Source organism: Larimichthys crocea, chromosome XXII (genome assembly GCF_000972845.2).
Source record: "Larimichthys crocea isolate SSNF chromosome XXII, L_crocea_2.0, whole genome shotgun sequence".
NCBI classification, from domain to species: Eukaryota; Metazoa; Chordata; class Actinopteri; family Sciaenidae; genus Larimichthys; species Larimichthys crocea.
In genome coordinates this window covers 7,391,342-7,410,723 of record NC_040032.1, presented here as the reverse complement: position 1 = coordinate 7,410,723, position 19,382 = coordinate 7,391,342, and the positions used below count along the sequence as shown (strand labels likewise).

Sequence of the window (19,382 nt, the reverse complement as noted above, 5' to 3'; positions counted from 1 at the left end):
GCCGGTGCTACTGTATATGATGTCAGTTGGTATGCTGGACAGCTTCGTGTTTGTGTCTCTAGATCATAGCTCATGATGAACTGAGGCATCAATACACAAATCACCATGAAGGTCAGATTCGCAAACATCCCTGATCAGGCAATGTGCAGCGTCCACATGACCACAGACGATCAGTTTTTGTAACTGTCTGCCAAATATGTAACGCTGATGTGAGAAATGACACGAGAAGAGCACAGTGGTTAAAATAAGAAAGAAAAGAGCCTTTCATCTAAGAATAACCAGGCCATGAGTTTGCACGTGATAGTATCTTCTGAGATTTGTGAATTTAGCCCTTTTTCATCATCACTGTAGAGATTTTAAGTTTTTGTTAGTGGTACACCAGTCAGCAAATCAATTGATAAAATGTTTAATGGAATTTGGAAATGGACCATACTGGGTAAAACTAGAGTGTTTTATTGCTGATATCACATAAAGTGCTGGAGAAATAGCACAATATGGTCAGTGCTATTACTGAGCCCCCCCTGAGGGATGGATCTAAATATATCCAACATGACATGACTGCATCCCTCAGCTCAGTCTCTAAGCTTTCACCACATGCTTCTTCCCACCCCCCACAATACAAAGTAAACATAGTTGAGAATACGTGCACTTGTATATTTAGTCCACACATAAGGCTCCATGAGACTCCTGTCTGACAGCATCTGCCTGCAGAATCTATTATGATCAGCCAGCAGATGAAGTTTAAATCTTCAGCCTAATTATATACTGTCAGCGTCCTCGACTTAATGTCATCATGTTGTCCCCTGAGGGAAAAATGGGAACATTTAAGTGGAAAAAACATGACATTAAATACAATACATGTAGAAACTGACACCATGAGCCAGTACTTCTACGTGATCGTTCACTTCAGACAGTTAAAAACAATGAGAAGTTGGAATTGGGTGTTAATTTAGACTACCATCATGATGGTAATAAAAATCAACCCGACCAGACTCGAATTCCCAGCTGAAGCTGTTACATCTCTCAGAGGAACTCGTCCAGACTTCACTCAGGCTTTCTCTTCTTCTGACTTCAGAAAGTTCAAACTTAATGAGTGTGAGCCGCACATGTTTGATACTGTGCCAAAGTACGACTTAGTCCAGAAGACGTCCCACTCCTCCTTGATGAGCTCATATCAAAGCAGCATAAAAAAAAACATTTACATATACTTAGACTTGCACAAATATTTGCTTGACCATGCAGAGAGGAGGAGGAATTCTGTTGCTGTTACCCATGGCAACACGATCACCTCAGAGCTGATCAAGTCTGCAAGGAGGACGAAGAGAGCGGCACACCTTCACACACACACATAGACACACACACACACACACACACACACACACAGGTTACAACTGTCACAACACAGCCTATTGCTGCTGGTGTCATGTAATTTGTCACATTGCTGGATGCCACAATTATCTCTTCTTCATTTACAGACATGTAATAAAGATGATGTGTATGTGCAACATTTAAAATTGCACCAATACATTCAAGGAACACACAAATGGCAATGTGCACCAGTGAGCTGCAATCCAAGCACAACTCCCTGACAACATGGACACCTTCACAGAAACCAGCCGGAGAGGTGTATGTGACAGTTATGACACAAACGGGGCAGAGAATCCAGTAGTTATGATATCGACGACCACTCAGTTAATCATTCAGTGTGCAGTCAAGTTGGCCTGACTCTCACTCCTCCCATGCAGCTGTGGTGACATTCCTCCCATGCCAGCAGGACATTCCAGTCTCCACTCCCCCCCTGCCAGCAACCAGAGGTGCCCCTGGATGACTATGTCAACCTTTTTTCACATACATGCACATACATGCGTGTCTACATTTGTTGTGTTTAGAACTGAAAACATACGTCTGAGGACAAAGTGGCGTTCTGTATGTTGGTAGAACAGGAGTGTGGAACTGATGGAAGATGAGGCTTCAAACTCCTAAAGCCCGTTTTACTGGCTGAAGAAAGGTCTTGCTTTAAGCTTGGCGTTAACGCATTATTATTGCCAGCAAAGGAGTTTTGAAGGGTTACTCTGGGACTGACAGGTTGTAGAGATTGCTCTGAGAGAGACATCGATTTTTGTTTCATGTTTCAATAGAATTAAACCAGCTATCATCACAGTTATTACACCCTAACTGCAAAGAATATGCCAAAAGAAAAACAAACATGCTGCCATCAAGCCACAAATTCATTAATCTGAGTGTCTTCCAGTGTCCCCATCATCACACCATCTATCCAGAGGAACTGCAGCCTATCTCTCCACTCATCTAATAACACATTACAGTCTCACTTGACAAAGGGTGTCTCACATATTCAGGCAGGAAACATTTCCAGATTATGCTGCACGGTATGAACACATCACGGGGCAGCAAATGGCCTGCAGCATTAGTTTGCATACAGAACACACAGGGTGTACATGTCCACCAGTGGATGGGAGGGGGAAACAGAAGAGAGAGAGAGAGAGAGATGGAGAGATGGAGTTGAGGGAGGGAGACGTGAGAGGCTTGCACCCTCTGCCAAGGGGAGAAGGGTGTGTGTGTGATGGAAATAGTGAAGGATGAAGGAATGAGAGCTGGCACGCAGTGGGGATGACATGAAAGGGCAAGGATGTGAGGAAGTCTCGGAGAGAAAGATTGACTTACAGCAGGTTCCTGACAGATGAAGGAGAGGTATGAGGAAGTTTCAGCGTGCTCTCCTCCGCAGGGAGCGATATCCGTCCACAAAAGCCGACATCACCAAAGCAAAAAGCACCTCACACCGAGAGTCAGGCAGGAACAGGGTGTGTGTGTGTGTCTGTGTGTGCGTGTGTGTATGAGTGCGATAAGGATCTGGCTTTAACGCATGAATGTGTGTGCTAGAGGGAGGGAAAGCTACTGAGAGCGAGAGAGAGAGAGAGAGAGATGCTGTTAGGAGGCAAAAGATACAGAGAGATTGTACAAGCTGACTGGCTGGTGTGTAAATGGGAGGGGGCTGGATTGACCAATGGTGTGAGAGATGAGCAGAATGAAGGGGAGATGGCAACAAAGAGAGAGAACGTTATTTTTTTAATTCCTTCCCTCACTCTCTCTTACCTCTCCTGTTTCTCTGCTCATTTTTTTTTTTTTGATTGCATGTGTAAGGCGAATGAGAAAATCTCAACCATCAAAAGAGAAAACTGCCGATGCTCCACGAGAGTAGTGTGATAAACAGAGAAGGAAAACCTAGTCTGTCACTCTTTCTCTCTCCTCCCCACACACAGAGTGTAGGTGCAGGGTAACTGATGGCAGGGACAAGAGAGATAAATGACCAGAGCCTGCTGGGAACTCTAATAATTTATGGCAGGAGTGACAAATGCTCAGCTTAAAGGGGGGAGATGCAAAGGTTGATGGAGTGGTATAAAGAAGGGAGACAGAGGAAGTGAGTGTCAGAGAATTAACTGAGGAAGTAAATGGGTGTTTAAGGGTTCCTCACAAGGATGAATTACATGTTGTCATGGCTTCATTTTAAAGTTTGCGTGTATCTTTTAGAGCTGGGCTGAAATGTATAGACAGGAAAATAGTGTGTTCGTAAAGATCTGTGTGTGTGCGGTGTGAGCTTGTGTGCATGCGCATGGGGGTAGGGACCAAACCGTCTTCCCAGGATTTTGCTGCGGGAGCAGCATGTTGCCATGGAGACTGCATCCAGTGCAGCAGAACACGCAGATGGCTTCTCTCTCTCTCTATATCTCTCTGTCTCTCTCTGAAACAGTCCAGTTTGCTTCTCATCCCTGACCAGCAAATCATAAAAGCTCGTCTCTGTGCAGGTTTTAGAGAGCCCTCCAGGTACAGACGAGCTCTTGACTCAGCATGCAGACAAGTATAAGGTAAAAGGCAGATTTATCACCCTGTGTTTTCAAGACACGGCGCAAGAAACACTGCAAGATGATTATTCACAAAGAAGTTGTCTAATTTAGACATACTGTCTGTAGATAACACACCAACTGTATCATTGTCCTTCAGGTAAAAAACATCATTGTGATTACAGCCCTTGTAAAGTGTACACGGTCTGCATTTGAATGTGGACGATGTTTTAATGTGGCAGCTGAAGCAGTAAAGGTGACACGCTGTGGTTTAATCAATCTCTCCAAACTACACTGATGATACTGCACTGTTCTCACATTACCTGTCCAACTTTCTGTGTATGTCTGAGAAACAAAAACTAAACTATAAATCTGATTTGTTATTTTGTCAATTAAACAACACATAAAACTGCCGGGAATCCACATGGAATGTCATTATAAAATATAATAATAAATAATAATAATATATATATATATATATATATATATATATATAGTTAGTAAGGGGCAAAGACATCGCCGCTTACTGAGGAGACTGAGGTCGTTTGGAGTGTGATGGCATCTGCATTATTCTATACAGTCCACTGCTGAGAGAGGGACAGGAAAAGACTCAAACTGGTCAAGAGGTCCAGCTCTGTCCTGGACTGCCTCTTAAACTCCACAGAGGAAGTGGAAGAGATGAGGATGTTCGCAAAGCTGACCTCCATCATGAACAAGTACTTTAGATTAGAATGAGTGTTTTATATCTAGATGTGGAGCGGGTTCTCTTACACAGAGTCTGCGTTTGTTACAGTAGCCTAGAAGGGTCAAAGGGCTCCACAGAACGTGTAGCAGTAAAAGAAGATGTAGAAGAAAAAGAAATGTTTGCTTGTTGCTAACAGCTAATTGTTTTGTTTTTTGCTAGAAGTTTGAGAAGTTAAACTGAGTTGAATGGAAGCTCACTTTAGCACAAGAAAGGCCAAGGGAGAAGATATATTTGCATGAAACGTAAGGAAGCAAAAGTTTTTTTTTTAATCCTTATGTCACTATTTTTAGCTTGTATTAGCATGAAGAACAGCTAGCTAAAATAAATATAAATACACCAACACAGTGCAGAACAAGGAACAATGAATGTATCTAAAGGAACCTCAACAGGTCAAAAGGTCACCAGATCTTCTACTACACACTTGGAATGGGAGCGGTAACCAGCGCTGCCAGCTCCTCAGTAAGGAAAGTAGCTATTGGCTGTCCTAAAAATTGCTAAATGACGGCATCACCTAATTTACATAATTGTATTTGTAATGGACACTGTAGGAGAAAGAAATAATGTCGTGGGAGAGACAAAACTGAGTAAAAAGCACCCTAACTGTGTTTAGAACTACAAAATGAGCGAGCAGTTCCGCACATACGCGATTCATTTGCAGTCTGGATGTGGAGGGGTGAACATCTCCTGCTCTGAGTGCAGCCGGGAGGGGCTGCTGCGCGAGGACCGGGCCCCCTGTGAGTGCTTTGGGATGGAGGAGGGGCCCACGATAACACCCACTGCTCGCTGAGAAGACGATACATTCTTTCACGCTGGTCTCCAATAACAGCAGAAAAGAGTCGCTAGATTTGTCGCTAATCGCTTTAAAAATAAAAATAAAGAAAGGTTGCTAGAGGGATGTTCTGAAAAGTTGCTAAATTGGCAACACTGAATCTCACCACTAGATGACACTAAATCTTACACAGTGTACCTTTAATGACTTTTTTTCTATACATTTATATATTTCTTACTTGTGAGCAATTTCTTATCAGCTTTGTGTATACAAGCTGCTGTGACAAGTGAATTTCCCCAGTGTGGGATCTATCCATCAAAGTCTTATCTAATTTGATCTTTTCCTAAAGATATATTATAGCTACACTATTTATAAATTTGATCCCTCCTCATTCTTGACAATTTTCCTTTGAAAATGTCTAATCTATGTATGCCATTGTAAATCACTGACAGTATTAATAAGTCACGGTAATGAATGGTTCACAGTTTGATGGTCTATAGACAAAAGTGATACTCTGTGAAAGCACCACATCAGCGCTTTCCACTGGTCTTCTTGGCTTGTCTTTACATGACATATAAATCAAATGATGTCACTATAAATAGAACATGCTCTGTCTATTCACCAATGAAGAGACTCCACCGTTCATCATAGTGAACATTTGGGACAGGATTTGAGAGTAAGTTCTGCATTTGCTTTATTATTATTAATCTGTGTGGCCAACATAGTCTAATAAAAAGTTTGAATGTACAAATAAAAATTCAAATAAAGATCCAGCAGCCTGTACAAATGAAGTCATTTACAGGCAACAATGCAAAACAACTGGCACATTACTTTATTTCATGCATTGTTCTAACATACAAAGGTTTGACGTCATGCCACCACTCAATAGTGGCAGCAAATATAGGCCTGTGCTTCCTGTCTCAAAATCTGCTCTCCAAAATCTTTCATTAGCTGTACTACTTATGAGAGGGCCAACCGGTAGATCATGTCTTAGATGGATTTGGGGCTAAACCCCTTGTGAATTTGATCAGATTGGTATTATAGCAGTTGCTGGGGAGGCTGGGTGTATTCCAGACAGCAACAATAGGAACAGTGACTCAATTTTGAGAGGCAGATTTACTTTACAGGCTTTGGGTGTGACGTGTTTGACCCCATTTACAGGAGGAATAACAGGAGGGAGATAGATTTACCAAGGTCCTGATTTTTCTGACTGTTGTTTAACTGAAACCAAGGTTTGTTTGTATTGTTAAGAAAATTAAGTGTGTGTTTAGCTGCATTTGACTATGTAGTGTGTGTAACTTCTGTATATTTTATAATGGAGGTCTTCATTGCTAGTATTTTAGTAGTACTAATAGAATAAGAATATAAGACATGGGGCTCAAACCAGAGGGATGAAGGTTTTATTGAGTGTTGTGTGTGTTAACAAAGTGTTTGCAGAGCTTGTGCTGCCTCTCAGCAGGGAGTGATTGAAGCTGGCACTGTAAAGACCAACATGCAGTTTGACTTCATCATGAGGTGCTCATTGTGGTCGCTTTAAAATGATCTGTGGTTTGATTATTCATTATTATTAAGTGACCTGTTTGTGTGTCTCTTTTGTGCCTCTCCTCCAGGGTGTTGGGGTTAAAAGAGTTCCCAGTTTACCTGCGCACCAATTTAAAGGTTCCAGAAAATAGCATGAATTGTAGCGGGGAGTGTAATTTAAGCGTGTAACATAAAGTAAGATCATGCAGATTAGTTGCCAGTAGATTTTTAGAAATATATTTTAGGGTATTTGTTGTGTTTTGTGATGTCTTGACGTCAGGCGAGAGGCAGATTCCTCTGTACTGTGGAAGGGTCCAGGTCATCACCAGCTGAAGGCTATATAGGGCTGCCAGTTTCCAACAAAAGCTGCTTCTGTGAGGAGCACTAATTTCATTGCAAATTAAATATGCTAAAGATGATAATACCATCATTTTGTGAGTAATATTTTGGGTTGTAGTAACAGTTGGCCATAGTAGTTTTTCTTTTCTGAGCTTAGTGTTCCTGCTGTCTATGAGCTCTCCTTCTTTAGCAGAGTGCATCTGCAGCTACAGGAGCTGACTGCGCGATGAGCTGCTGTTTTAGGAAATCAGACGCTGAACACGCGCAGATTGTGATCTCAAACTCAGTGAAAACTGCAGCGCACGTGGAGCCGAGGCCTTCTTTTGTTGTCCGGTGACAAAACAAATGCACATTGTCAGGCACACACACATCTTCCTGCTTAGTTAGACTGTGACTGTTGAGCTCCTATGACCTCAAACAACTGACTTAAACCAAACCAAGCACAGATGATAAATCTTATATTACAGTCTGTAAGGCTGTGGGTGTTTTCCTGCAGGAGAGAGTCTAGAAGGACATGCAAAACTCAAAGACAGTGTTCCCACCTCTCTGTCCTGTTTTGATTGAAATCTGGCTTTAGTGTCAGAAAAGCATTCAATGGATGGAGGAGATGTTGACGGCATCACCATCCGTTCACCTTGCTGACAACACGGTGACATTTTCCAGCTAATCAATGTTCCCTGTGCTGCGTCGACTCCCTGACGTTAAAACCCATCTCATCATTGTAGACAGAAAACAGCATGAATCCTAATCAGAGCGGCTACAGCTGGAGCAGCAGGGACATTTACATTAGCACCGAGCAACGCTATTTTAAAGGTGACAAAATATAAAAAGTTTTATGTTACCTCGATGACAAGACACTAATTAATCGTGAGAGAAGTGTGAGAGTTATGGCAGGGACTCACTTCCAGCTTTTATATGATCAGGATCAAACAACAGACAAAACAAAAATGTGTGCCAACAAAAAAACACACTTTTCTGTGCACTTACGGATCCATTTTACTCCCAATAGGTTGGTCACTGATGAAGGTTAGAAAGTGTCCTGGACTCTCCGGATGCTCCTCTTCATTCCTATGCAGGAAACAGTTGGGATTAACAGGGAGAACTGCAAACCTCAAAGCATCTAAAGGCCAAAATGAATTGTTTCCCCACATTACCACAGACTGATTTAGTCTAAATGTTTCTTAGATTGTGCAGAAGGACCATGAACATGAGCAATTATCCTTCTACAAATCACCGTATTTATTCCAAACTGAATAACTTTAGCTCTGTTAATGAGTGCTTACATCTGTTTTTTTGTGGCCCAGGAGAATCCAGCAAACCTCTGTTAAACTGCACCATCTAGTGACAGACTGCGGCTAAAACACCTACAGCATCCTCACGTTCAATGGATGCAATTAAAGGGACCCCTTCACTTTCCTGCCATGCGTATTAAACGTAGACACTGTGATCTCACCTATGTTATCAGATCATTGAGTTCAATAAAGACGCGCGTAAAATCCAAAATCAGATCATGGGGGACAAAAACACTTTGGACCCGAAAATATCAAACAAACAGAAATATTTATGATTTCCTGACGTTGTATGTGAGAAGCGCGCAGAGGAGTGTGTTTTCTTCTGTGTTCTGACAAAGAAAGGTTTGGCGTGCGTAAAAAAAAAGCTGACGATGCGTAAATGTCCAAATGGAAAGAATCAGAGTGGACAGCAAGAGGGACGGATAGACGCCCAATTACGAGCGGTCCCCACGGTCTGATAACTGACCTCGTGGCGCAACGGTAGCGCGTCTGACTCCAGATCAGAAGGTTGCGTGTTCAAATCACGTCGGGGTCATTTATTTGATTATAAAACTACATGAAGAATGGAGACCGATGGAGTAAAAGAAAATAAATAAACACATCATGAAATACAACAAATGTCCTGTGGAAGCTGAATGTGCTGCTGCACAGGTAGATAACAAACTGGAGGAGGAGTGATACCTTAAATATCATGGTATTATTAATTCAGATGTCTATTTATGTAGAAATGAGACTATATTTTATGTACAGGTGTCACGTTTTCCCATGTTTAATTGGTCCCTGTCCATGCATGAAAAGTAGCTGCCATTTTCTACCACAGAGCAGTCCCCAGGTTCAACAGAGAAAGAGAGCAGGTCATTTAAAAAGCAGCTTTGGAAACACATCTCAGTCATCACAAGTGGATTCATTCCATGGTTTTCTTTTACAGCCTCAAATGTGATTACAGCACAGTCGGAGGCCCGGAGCTGACATGGTGGATTAAGTTTACAGCACAAAGCGCAGCACAGTGTGATATTCTGCTGTGATACTAAAGAGCAGGGAATTGAATTTCAGCAGGCCCTTTAGGCTCACAATTTAAGAACACCGAGTTAGTTTACATGACAACATATTTCACAGCTCATCTGTTATGCATTCTTGAAACAACATGAGACTACCTTTTTCAGTCCAGCTGCCAGTTCCCACATTAAAAAATATCCAAGTTTGCCAGTGTGAGTCTGAAGTCCTACTGACCTCACTTCTTGTTCCTGTGTTCTCTCTGCCTTCCTCTCTCCTCTCACATGCTATTCTCTGCTCTCTGCTCAACTGCTTCCTCACAAAACAACTTCAAACTCTCTCTCTCTCTCTCTTACTGGGTCCAAGTTTCCCCCACTCCACCTCCTTTCTCTTCTCTATTCATGCCTTGTTTCTCATCTTTCACTGAGACATAAACTCACACATAGTCTGAACACACACAGTTCATTAGCATAGCTCTGGTGAGAGACAGCAGGTCACCTCAAGTCCTCAGGAGTTGACTCACATGAGATGGTCCTTAGCAGCACTCAATGTTCCGTAACAATAGGCAGTTTGTACTCTGGAGCTCTCATTTTACATCAAACAGGTCATTCGCTGCTGACGTAGCACTCTGCTCCAAGTACAAGACTGTTATCTGTGCTTCTGTCCAAGACCATGTTCTGAGCTTTTGTTCAACTCCCACAAAATACAGTCTGCATGCTTATAGCTGAGAGAAAAGACATTTTTTATTGTCCCAGTGCAGTCCAATTTCTTTAAAAAAAAAAAAAAAAAAGAACTGCCCATAATTTTTTCCAAATTCCCTCTTTTATTCTGTTCATTGTGTCCCTTCATTTGAAATGCCAGGCTACTGAAAATGCCCCCATTGAGCGTTCGCCAGTAGGAGGGATGAATGTAGGAGGACAACAGAACAGTCAGAAAGGAGACACTGCGAAAGCTCAAATGAAGTAGCTGTTCCAAAAGGAAAAAAAAAAAAAAAAAAAAAAACTGTTGCCCAAGTAACAGCTGAATGTTTCTTCTCTTTTTTTGCCCCAAATCTCAGCAGAGACATCAGGGTGGTGGGACAGATCATCTGGAAGTCAACACTAGATTCACCAACAACAAGCAATGTTTGAATCGTCTTGAGGAGCTTTAGAGTTTAAGAAGTTTAAACGGAAATAACTCACCAACGTGCTTGCTTTGGTCTTTGAAGCTGTCTCAGTGCACATATCCTAAAGCTACCTGAACAACTGCGCTCAAGTCAGGCTGACAGAGACAAGAAATAATAGATGAAGTGAAAGGCAAGTACTGGAAACTGAGCAGGCGTAACTAAGGAGAGCAGACTTGGAAAGGGGTGGAAAGGCGGAGGCGTATAGACCTGAGAGTCGCAATCATTAAAATCTATTTATTAAAATGTATTTATTAAAATAAATATCAAGTGCATAATCCACATACAAGCAACATTAAAAAGGTAGAATATCACCCTTTATTATTACACACAAAAAAAGACAAAAGAAAAGAGAAAGATCTTGTGATTTTGGATGGTTTGACTTCTACAAAATCAAAACCTTCACAGTTCAAAGCAAGTCCCTGTTTGCCTTGGGTTCCACTGAAGGCTAAAACCACAACAATTAAAAACACAGACAGATTTTAAGAATGTAAACCACATAAAAAAAAAAAAACATGACGAAGCTTGGTCTCTGTCTCTACATAAAATATTTAAAATATAGTATTAGATTCTCTGTAGATTTGTTCTTCCACATCACCAGGCTTACTTCTGCCTCCAATGCGTCTGAAGAAAGAGATCAACCCAAAGGTGCTCACTTGACCCTCCGCATGATTCTCCAGCTTTCTGTCAAGCACTGAACAGGCTCCCGTTCTTTCTTCTCTCATACTTTCTGTCACTGTCCCAGATGAAAACGCCCGCCGAGACGCGCTCCTTTGAAACAAACCTCCCAGCCGGGAACGCGGTGATGCCGGAGACTTCCTGGTTTCATCCATGGAAGCAGACCTGAGAATTGGACCCTGTGACATAGCTCTCTGACTGGGGCACTCAGGAAGAGACACAGAACCATGAGATGGAGATGTTACATTGTCCTGGTTGGGGGAACTGGGCAGAAGAGCACTTTTGTCACTCTCCCAGACTCCGTCATCAAGGTCATTTTGACCGGATGGTGAGGATCGTGCACGTTGGAGTAGTTTTTTGTTTCGCTTGGGTTGGTTTCTTTGGGAGCAAGTAAAAGGGCTCAGGATAGTCCACGGGGAGCCCACATCCCCATTGTTGGCAAAAAAGAAGTCTCTGGTTCTAGGTTGAGGAGTGCTTGGTGTAGCTGGTGTGTCTTGCGTGCTCTCCGACCGACGAGGACTCCCTGAAACTCTGTCCCCTTCAAGGCTGCCTCTGCTGTTTTGGTAGCGGAGCACCTTCCGAGTTTTCTCACACAGTTTCTCAGCTTCTTTACTTTGCATTTCCTCTCTCTGCAGTTTGGATTGTTTCTTCTCAGGTGTCTTCTGTCTGGTACAGGGCTTCAACGCAGATTTTTCTACTGATGGAACGGTCTGAAAACTGCACTCTGAGATGGATCCTTCAATCGGGGGCAGCAAATTCCTTCTGCATCTAGTTAATCTCTTTGGAACGGTGGAGAGAAAGCTATGCAAGGTCGACTCCAAGCTGGACGACTCCTGATCAGGTCCAGGACCTGGGCAAGACATTGTGGAGCGGTGTTTGGTTGTAAAACGCATCGTCTCTTTCCGCTTGCGCCTTTGCTCTGCTGCTTCTCGCTCTCGGTTCTCCTACAAGAGATGATATTCAAATAAGACAGAATTCAGTACCCCTTAATTACGAAGCAACAGAATCATTCTATATTTTCTTACTTGTATAGCCGTGTTAAACCGCTTGCAAAATGAATCAAAGATGGAGCAGCACTCCTCCAATTTGAAGGTAGCCGGGTCTTCACAGAAGTACTCGGCGACGGCGTCGCTCAGAGCCTTCAGCTCCTGGAGAGAAGACTCCACGTTGGCCAGCTTGGCATCGGCACGCTGAGAAATGACAACATAAAAAAAAACTGCACAAAGTATTCACGAGCTCAGCTTGTGCATTTGCACAATTAAAGTCAAATGACAAGAAGGAAACTTTACCAGGAGGAAAGTCTCAATCTGCTGTAAGACACCGGGATGTCTGCTGGTGTACATTTTGACTTCTTTGATCTTCTTAACTTCCCTCTTAAAGTCTGTGATCACCTCCTCTTTACAAATTCTGTTAGCAAGCAACACATTGACATGACATAGAACCGTGATCATCATATTCAAGATTTAAGCTACCGTTAGTGAACAAGCCACGTGTTAAATTACCAACTAAACTGTTAGTGTTACCACCTTGATGCCATCTCAATGTGTTTAAGCTGGCTGGGAAAGGTCAGCAAATCAGCACCGATATCCTCTGCTTGCTGTGGGTGGAAGATAAAAGAAAGAGCAACAGTGAATAAAGAGAAGGCAGGAGAATAAATCAGTTACATAACCGGTTAAAGACCTGGCATGATAGCAGCTTTTTTTTTTTTTTAATGTTTCCACATATATTTTATTCAGTGAGGATATGCACATGCCAGGGCTCCTTCTCACCTTGGCAACATAGTGCATGAGGTTCATGCCAGGCTTGTTGGCCTTGGTGTCTGCCAACTTGAGCAGAGATGCCATCCTGAAGCCAATGGCATCGTCACTGTAGCCACCCTGAATAATACATTTGAATTCAGCTTAAATGCATCAGGTAATATATGTTGGAATGCTGCAGTGAATAAATATGTCATTCCTAAACTAAAAATACCAACATTCATGTAATTCCCAGCTTTTAATACCAGCCGAATGACGGAGTGGAGGTCATCACAGTCCAACAGCTCTAAGAGGAGAGAAGCAAAGCAGATGGAGACAAAGAACAGGTGGTGTAAAAGAGCTGAGAGTTAGGATTGTTGGCAGCTTTGCTTCACGTGTGTGACAGGTTACCATTAGCTCCTTTGGTCATGACAGCAACAGAATTCTTCACCTCTTCCATAAGAGGAAAGAATTCCTCCCTTAGCACCATCACCTTCAGGCGTTCCTCATAGCTAATGGCAGAACATCAGATCATCAACAAAACTGCACCACCTGCTGTCATTTTATCAGTTTTATATGAAGCCAAATGTTCAAATTCAACATCAAATGGAACAGACTTTGATATGTTGTATGTAAAGTTGTATGAGGTGCAAGGTAACAGATGCACACAACATATTAACCCATCCTAGAAATATTTTCAGCATTACAGAAAATAATGAGTTGGCTTGAGACTGCAACATTTCTTTGACTAATAATAAAAACCACCACCACTTACCCTGGAACTTTGACCAGCTGCACCATGAACTGGTCAGCCTCAGGTAACACAGAGAGGTTCCCACTGAATGACAGCAGCTGCTTCACCTGTGGATTCACACGTTTGTTATAAGAATAAACTGGAGGAAAAAAATGGAACTGGAGCGTTCATCTGTCAGGTAGTTCTCAGGGCAGGAAGCATGGTTGATCAACCTGTATTTGCAGTAATGAACATACTCTTCCAAAACGATTGCAAACAGCTTCAGGTCAACATTCCCCCTTTCAGACAGAGATGCATAGTATCTAAATATAGCCCAGCAGAATACCTGGCCTTTAACGTACTGACCAAAGCAGAAACATGAGAAGAGTAGAGCTTTCATTACCTCACCCTCTTCTGGCAGCAGTTTACAAAGCTCTTTTAGTTTGCCTGTTCCAAATCTGAGCCAGTTCCCTTGACAAATGTCCTGCACAATTTCTGCCACGGGCCTGCAGATGGAGACAAAAGACAACAGGAGTAAAAAGACACTTGTGCTGCCTCAAATCCTGCCAGCATGACTTATCAAACATGATTAGTTCTGCTAAGTCATGCCTTCCAGGGTGCTTATACTGGTTTTCATTCATCTGACAAGACAGTGCAAAACTTAAAACCTGCTTGAGGCAGGTTATCCACATTGCTGTTGCAGACCATTGGCTCCAATAGGGGTTGCATTGATGGTGCACCCTAGACTAGTGGAGGTGGATGTTAAAACAAGTCAACAAAGTCAAACCCTGAAGACAAACAACAACCAAAATAAAAAATTATGTCATTAAAATAATGTTAATTTGGTCGCTCATTGCACTCAAGAGGTTGCTGGTCAGCTGCTGACTTTCAGATACTGGGTGTTGTGGGTTGCTGTTGACCTTTGCAGCAAAGGATGATATATGGTAATTTACGGTAATCATATGCAAATTAGTGCAGTAAGGTGCTGAACGGACATCACCTACTACATGAAAGGGAGAGATTAACTTTCTATATTTTACTGTTGTATGAATCTTCTCCAGTCACAGACACAGACATGACAACATCTATGATGCCTGTTGAGACACGTCACACGTGAATAAACTTAAAGCTGGTATTTGTACAATGTCCAGTAAACATCAAGAGGTCTTATAATGGCAGCTGACGCAATTTAAATTTGACTAACATGCTAAAGCATACGTCGTTACAGTACTTGGCTGTTGACACACAGAGTGCATTTGGTATTCAAAGTGTGAGATGAGTGAACATTGAACTCAGCGTGACATCATCTTGATAAAGTTCACACACAGAAACCCCAGAGTACAGCACCATGAACTTTAGAGGGTAGAACACCCTGAGTAACTTAGAGGCGTTGATCTGTTTTTTGCTCAGGTTTGGTCTCCACCCCATTTTATCTATAAAGGATGTTGGAGCTGTATGCAGCCTGAGAGGAATATTTACATATGAGTGTCAGGTCAAGTATCAGGTCTCTTACAGGGTAACTTAAGAAGATTTTGTTGGGTTTGTATATTAATTATATACAGCATTTTACCATTTTACAGCCATTTGATTTTTCTGTGTACTATTCTTACCATGAAATCACAATTACAACTTTTACTTTTGCTGAATATATATAAATGTAAGAAAGAGCATTTACTTTTTTTCCTCCCCTGACTTCATTGTGTCTCCCACATTTCTGAAACTAATCCTACACACTCACGTACAACACATAGCACAAGCAACTGCATAAACGCGTCATACGTGAATTCACCCATCACAGTCTTATCACATCTGTCTGCATTTTCCACGTTAAAACAAGCAGCAATCTACATGGCTGGGAAATGAAGCAAGAGTACCAAAAACTGTAATGCCTCCAACGGCCACTTGAAACTGGCTACAAAACATTTCAACCTCCATAAGTCCCCATGTTCAAATGTCCAACTTCACAGCAGAAATAAACATGTTTACAGCCTGGTACAAAAACTGTTTTGGTCTCTATAGCTAATTTCCTGAGGGTGAATTTATATACAACTCACCAGTTCAAATGATATTAAGGCTTAAATTTACTACCAGTACTCTGTTGCTTTAAATGATTCGGCTATAATTTAAGAGCCTAAACTCACTGCCCAGAGAGCCACAGTGAAGTTCGGGGCTGGCTCTGTTGCTACACTAGAAACTGCATTTTATATGAAAGACTGGCTCTGTTGCTACACTAGAAACTGCATTTTATATGAAAGATCTGACTCAACCATACAGAGAGAATTTAAATAACAGTAATAATCCAACATGGCTTCAAAGCTGCAGGGTATATCCTCCCTTTCCCTCCTCTCTGCTCAGCCTCAGCTATTCGGTCACGTTGTCCTATCATTTAATATATGGAGTCATAATTGTTTAAACAAACGTGTTGTTCTCCAACGTTGCTAATGAACGCTCTCAAACGATGTTTAAAAAGGCATTTCCATTTATTTGAATATGGTCTGCTGATAAACAGGCTGCAGGCTGGGTAATGGTTAGCAGAGTGGAAGTGAGTCAAGATCCGTATTTCTGCCTGTGTGTGTGACGTGAGAGAAAAGTCCTTTAGTTCCCATTGTTTCCTGTGTTTCTTTATCTGGAAGTCTGATGTGTCCTTTCACTGAGTCACACTTTTTTTTTTTATAAAGATACTCACATTGAACATCAGCAGTTCTTACCTCTTGAAATGTCTGAGGAAGATTGCAATATTCATGCTCTTTTTAAACTCAAGGATTGTGACCTGAAGAGAGAATGAACAAAAATCATGAATACCAATCAGAAAGAAGGGTTTGTCTCTGTAGACGATACTCAAGATTCAAATTTGACATCACGTTTGAGGAAGCAAAACCACACAAACACAATTTTACTTCAGCAGTTCCTCATTGATTACATGATTAGTGTGAAACTTTTGAATAGAAGTTCCTATTTGTGTGTTTATTACTTCCCTAGCTTGTGCATTCTGTGAGTTACTGGAAATTTGGTGCAACCCCTGGCTATGTACCTGAGGCTCCTGCGGAATGGGCTCCATGCTATCACAGTTCAGACCCATGACTCTTGAATGGCGTAGTGAGGCCCGTTTGTCTATGTGACTGAACAACTCCTCCATGCTCTGAATATCCAGCACGATGTCCTTCTGAGGCCGCTTAGACGTCCAGACGTTCAGTTTTCCCAGGACACGTTGACTGGGAATGGTGTCCCAGTTCAGCTTTTTCATGGAACGCCGGTGGCTGTTATTACGAGAACCAAAAGGAGCAGGGGGAAGCATTGGAGGTGGAGGTGGAGGTGGAGGTGGAGGAGGCAGTGGTGGTGGTGGTGGTGGCGGCGCATGAGTGGTAACACACATGATGGGAGGTTCAGGAGAAGATGAGTGGAGATGTGACTCTCCCTGAGCATCCGGCGAAAAAGGTTGAGAAGAGTTTTGAGAGGAACAGTTGGGAGGAGAAGCGGACTTTAAAATCAGCACTCCCTCCATCTGGATCTCTCAAATCCAAAAGATGATGGGAGGAAGTATCCTGCTGTCGGCCACTCAGACCTGAGGACACACAGAAATATAAATCCTTTAAAAAAAAATTTGCCACAAAAGATAATTAGTGTACAGCTGTAGATTAATGTTCATCCAAGTAATTATGCAACTTCTGCTTTGCTGGTAGCCCTGCCCAAATCCTTTTATAGGCTTAGTGACCTAGTGAATTTATTGGTGAGAAATCCAACAAATTAAATATTTAATCAGAATTAGAAATGACAAACTAAACAACATAAATTTATGTACAATATGATTTAAAATGAAACAAGCTGCACAGTTTTGTGCGGGAATATACAAAGTATTTACCAGGTAATGTGCAAAAGTTCACAGTAAGCACAATATTTTAAATGTTCAAGATATTTGACAAATCGAGGAACACGTTCCATAAAATGCGTTGATGTAACACAAAGGGAGTAGATCCTACGTCAACATTGAATTATTTTAATTATTTTGAGTTATGCTACTTGTTAAATGACATACTTAAAAAAAGCAGACACTGCAGCTGATACTTCCTGACTCACACAAAGACTTTATCACTGTTTGACCTGATGGTTCTCTTTATTTAACTTTACAGTAACGTCCAAAAATCAAATCTAATTCTGGTTACTCCATCTGTGGATAGAAAATTGAAAACATCTTGGTTTTTAGTGCTTCTTTCTTCACATCAGAGGTAAACGCCTAACATAACTTACATCCAGCAGCACATCCACAGATAAACTTTCTATTCAAATCTGGTTCCACGTCGTTTCCTGCTAATATTTACTGTTATTCTGGAGAAGGAAAGCTCAGGTGAACTAACTGGAATTCAATGTGATGCTGAATCATAATCAAATATCAACGTGTTTGTATTTCAAGTTGTTTAAACATGAACAAGGCATCAATACTCTGACATGACTTTAAACGGAGTTTGGCTGTGCCTGTGCAGAAACATGTTCATGCAGCATACACAATAAACAGCAATAATCGTTGCAGATGAACTTCACTCACCGTGCTGAAAAATATTTGAATGTGTCAAACAATCCTCGCTCCGTCCTGGCCTCGTGCTCCTGCACACACCGCTACAGTCTGTCTGTCTGTGTCTGTGTGTCTCACAGGTGAAGGACGCGCCTCCACCAATCACATCTAAATCAGCCTCAGGCAGGGACGGCCTTAAAGACGGGTGACGGTTCCCATTTGATGAGGTCTAAACCGCCTCTAATGTTAGATATTAATATATGAGGGCTTAATATTTTTATTTATACAACTAGTAATCATAAGGGAACTTATCTCATGACACTTTCTAGACCTTCTAGACTGTACTTGTAATCATTTCATGTAATATTTAGAGACTCAATTCAGAAACAATTCCCACCATGAGCAAGCACTTAGCAACATTGGCAAGGAAAAATTTCCTTTACAGAGGCAAAAACCTGGAGCAGAACCAATGACAGTATACAGCATGGACAGTGTATGTGTGACGTCACCCATATGTTTCTGCCTGAAGCCATCTGTCAATCTACCTGTCAGTAAAAGCAGCTACACTGTTAATTCTGCATCATTTTGAACCTTAACATCATTTGAACATGTGAGTTGTATATAAATTCACCCTCAGTACAGTCACCCTCAGAGACCAAAACTGTTTTTTGTACCAGGCTGTAAACATGTTAAACATTTGAATACGAGTGCTTATGGAGGTTGAAATGTTCTGTAGCCAGCCTCAAGTTTGAACTTTTTTTTGGTACTTCCACATTGGCTTCATTTCCTAGCCATAGAGGTTTGCATTTAAGCAGAACCCAGTAATAATTATTGGCTTAATGTGATTAACAGGCCTGTATATTTACTGTGGCACATATGAAGCCTAACTTTTAAAAAGTGTTAATGATATGAGTGTATAATATGAACATAGGATGTAATTTATCTCTATTGCTAATACAAGGCACAGACATTTTTTTTATATAGATGTACAAACCAGTTGCACTCTAAAATTAAAAACTAAAACATGACACCAATATGCACAAAACTTAA

The 19,382-nt window shown here is 41.6% G+C and overlaps 2 protein-coding genes and 1 non-coding gene across 5 annotated transcripts in view; 1 reads left to right on the top strand and 2 right to left on the bottom strand.

Annotated features, from left to right (window-relative positions):
• Positions 1-9,803, bottom strand: part of trim3b (tripartite motif containing 3b) — a 31,209-nt gene extending 21,406 nt beyond the window's left edge. Inside the window, exons 1-2 of one of the 3 annotated variants that reach the window (XM_019270437.2) lie at positions 9,678-9,803; positions 8,219-8,299 (exon numbers count right to left, since the gene is read on the bottom strand). The gene's annotated coding sequence lies outside the window, so the exon portion shown is untranslated. Of the gene's footprint in view, positions 1-2,682; positions 3,023-8,218; positions 8,300-9,677 lie in introns of those variants that run through there. The other 2 variants (XM_019270435.2, XM_010738750.3) reach the window with 2 other exon arrangements.
• Positions 8,987-9,058, top strand: trnaw-cca (transfer RNA tryptophan (anticodon CCA)). Its single transcript has one exon. It is a non-coding gene; the product is annotated as a tRNA-Trp (tRNA).
• Positions 9,804-10,693: 890 nt separating the features above from the next.
• On the bottom strand, positions 10,694-18,496 carry fhdc3 (FH2 domain containing 3). Its single transcript, XM_019270421.2, has 12 exons — positions 18,366-18,496; positions 16,857-17,387; positions 16,534-16,595; positions 14,229-14,331; positions 13,868-13,953; positions 13,504-13,604; positions 13,332-13,399; positions 13,126-13,233; positions 12,883-12,953; positions 12,646-12,763; positions 12,382-12,546; positions 10,694-12,300 (listed from the first exon to the last, which is right to left on the bottom strand). Exons 2-12 carry the CDS (start codon positions 17,325-17,327, stop codon positions 11,230-11,232), a joined length of 2,424 nt encoding a protein of 807 aa, XP_019125966.1. The 5' UTR covers positions 17,328-17,387; positions 18,366-18,496; the 3' UTR covers positions 10,694-11,229.
• Positions 18,497-19,382: the final 886 nt, after the last annotated feature.

What these genes read in the sequence shown, in the direction of transcription:
- fhdc3 (XM_019270421.2), bottom strand. Translation starts at nt 17,327, where the DNA reads ATGGAGGGAGTGCTGATTTTAAAGTCCGCTTCTCCTCCCAACTGTTCC. An exon ending in CCATTCCGCAGGAGCCTCAG is followed by an intron (nt 16,596 to 16,856) that starts GTACATAGCCAG and finishes TTCTCTCTTCAG; the next exon opens with GTCACAATCCTTGAGTTTAA. An exon ending in AAGCTGGGAATTACATGAAT is followed by an intron (nt 13,234 to 13,331) that starts GTTGGTATTTTT and finishes TGTATTATTCAG; the next exon opens with GGTGGCTACAGTGACGATGC.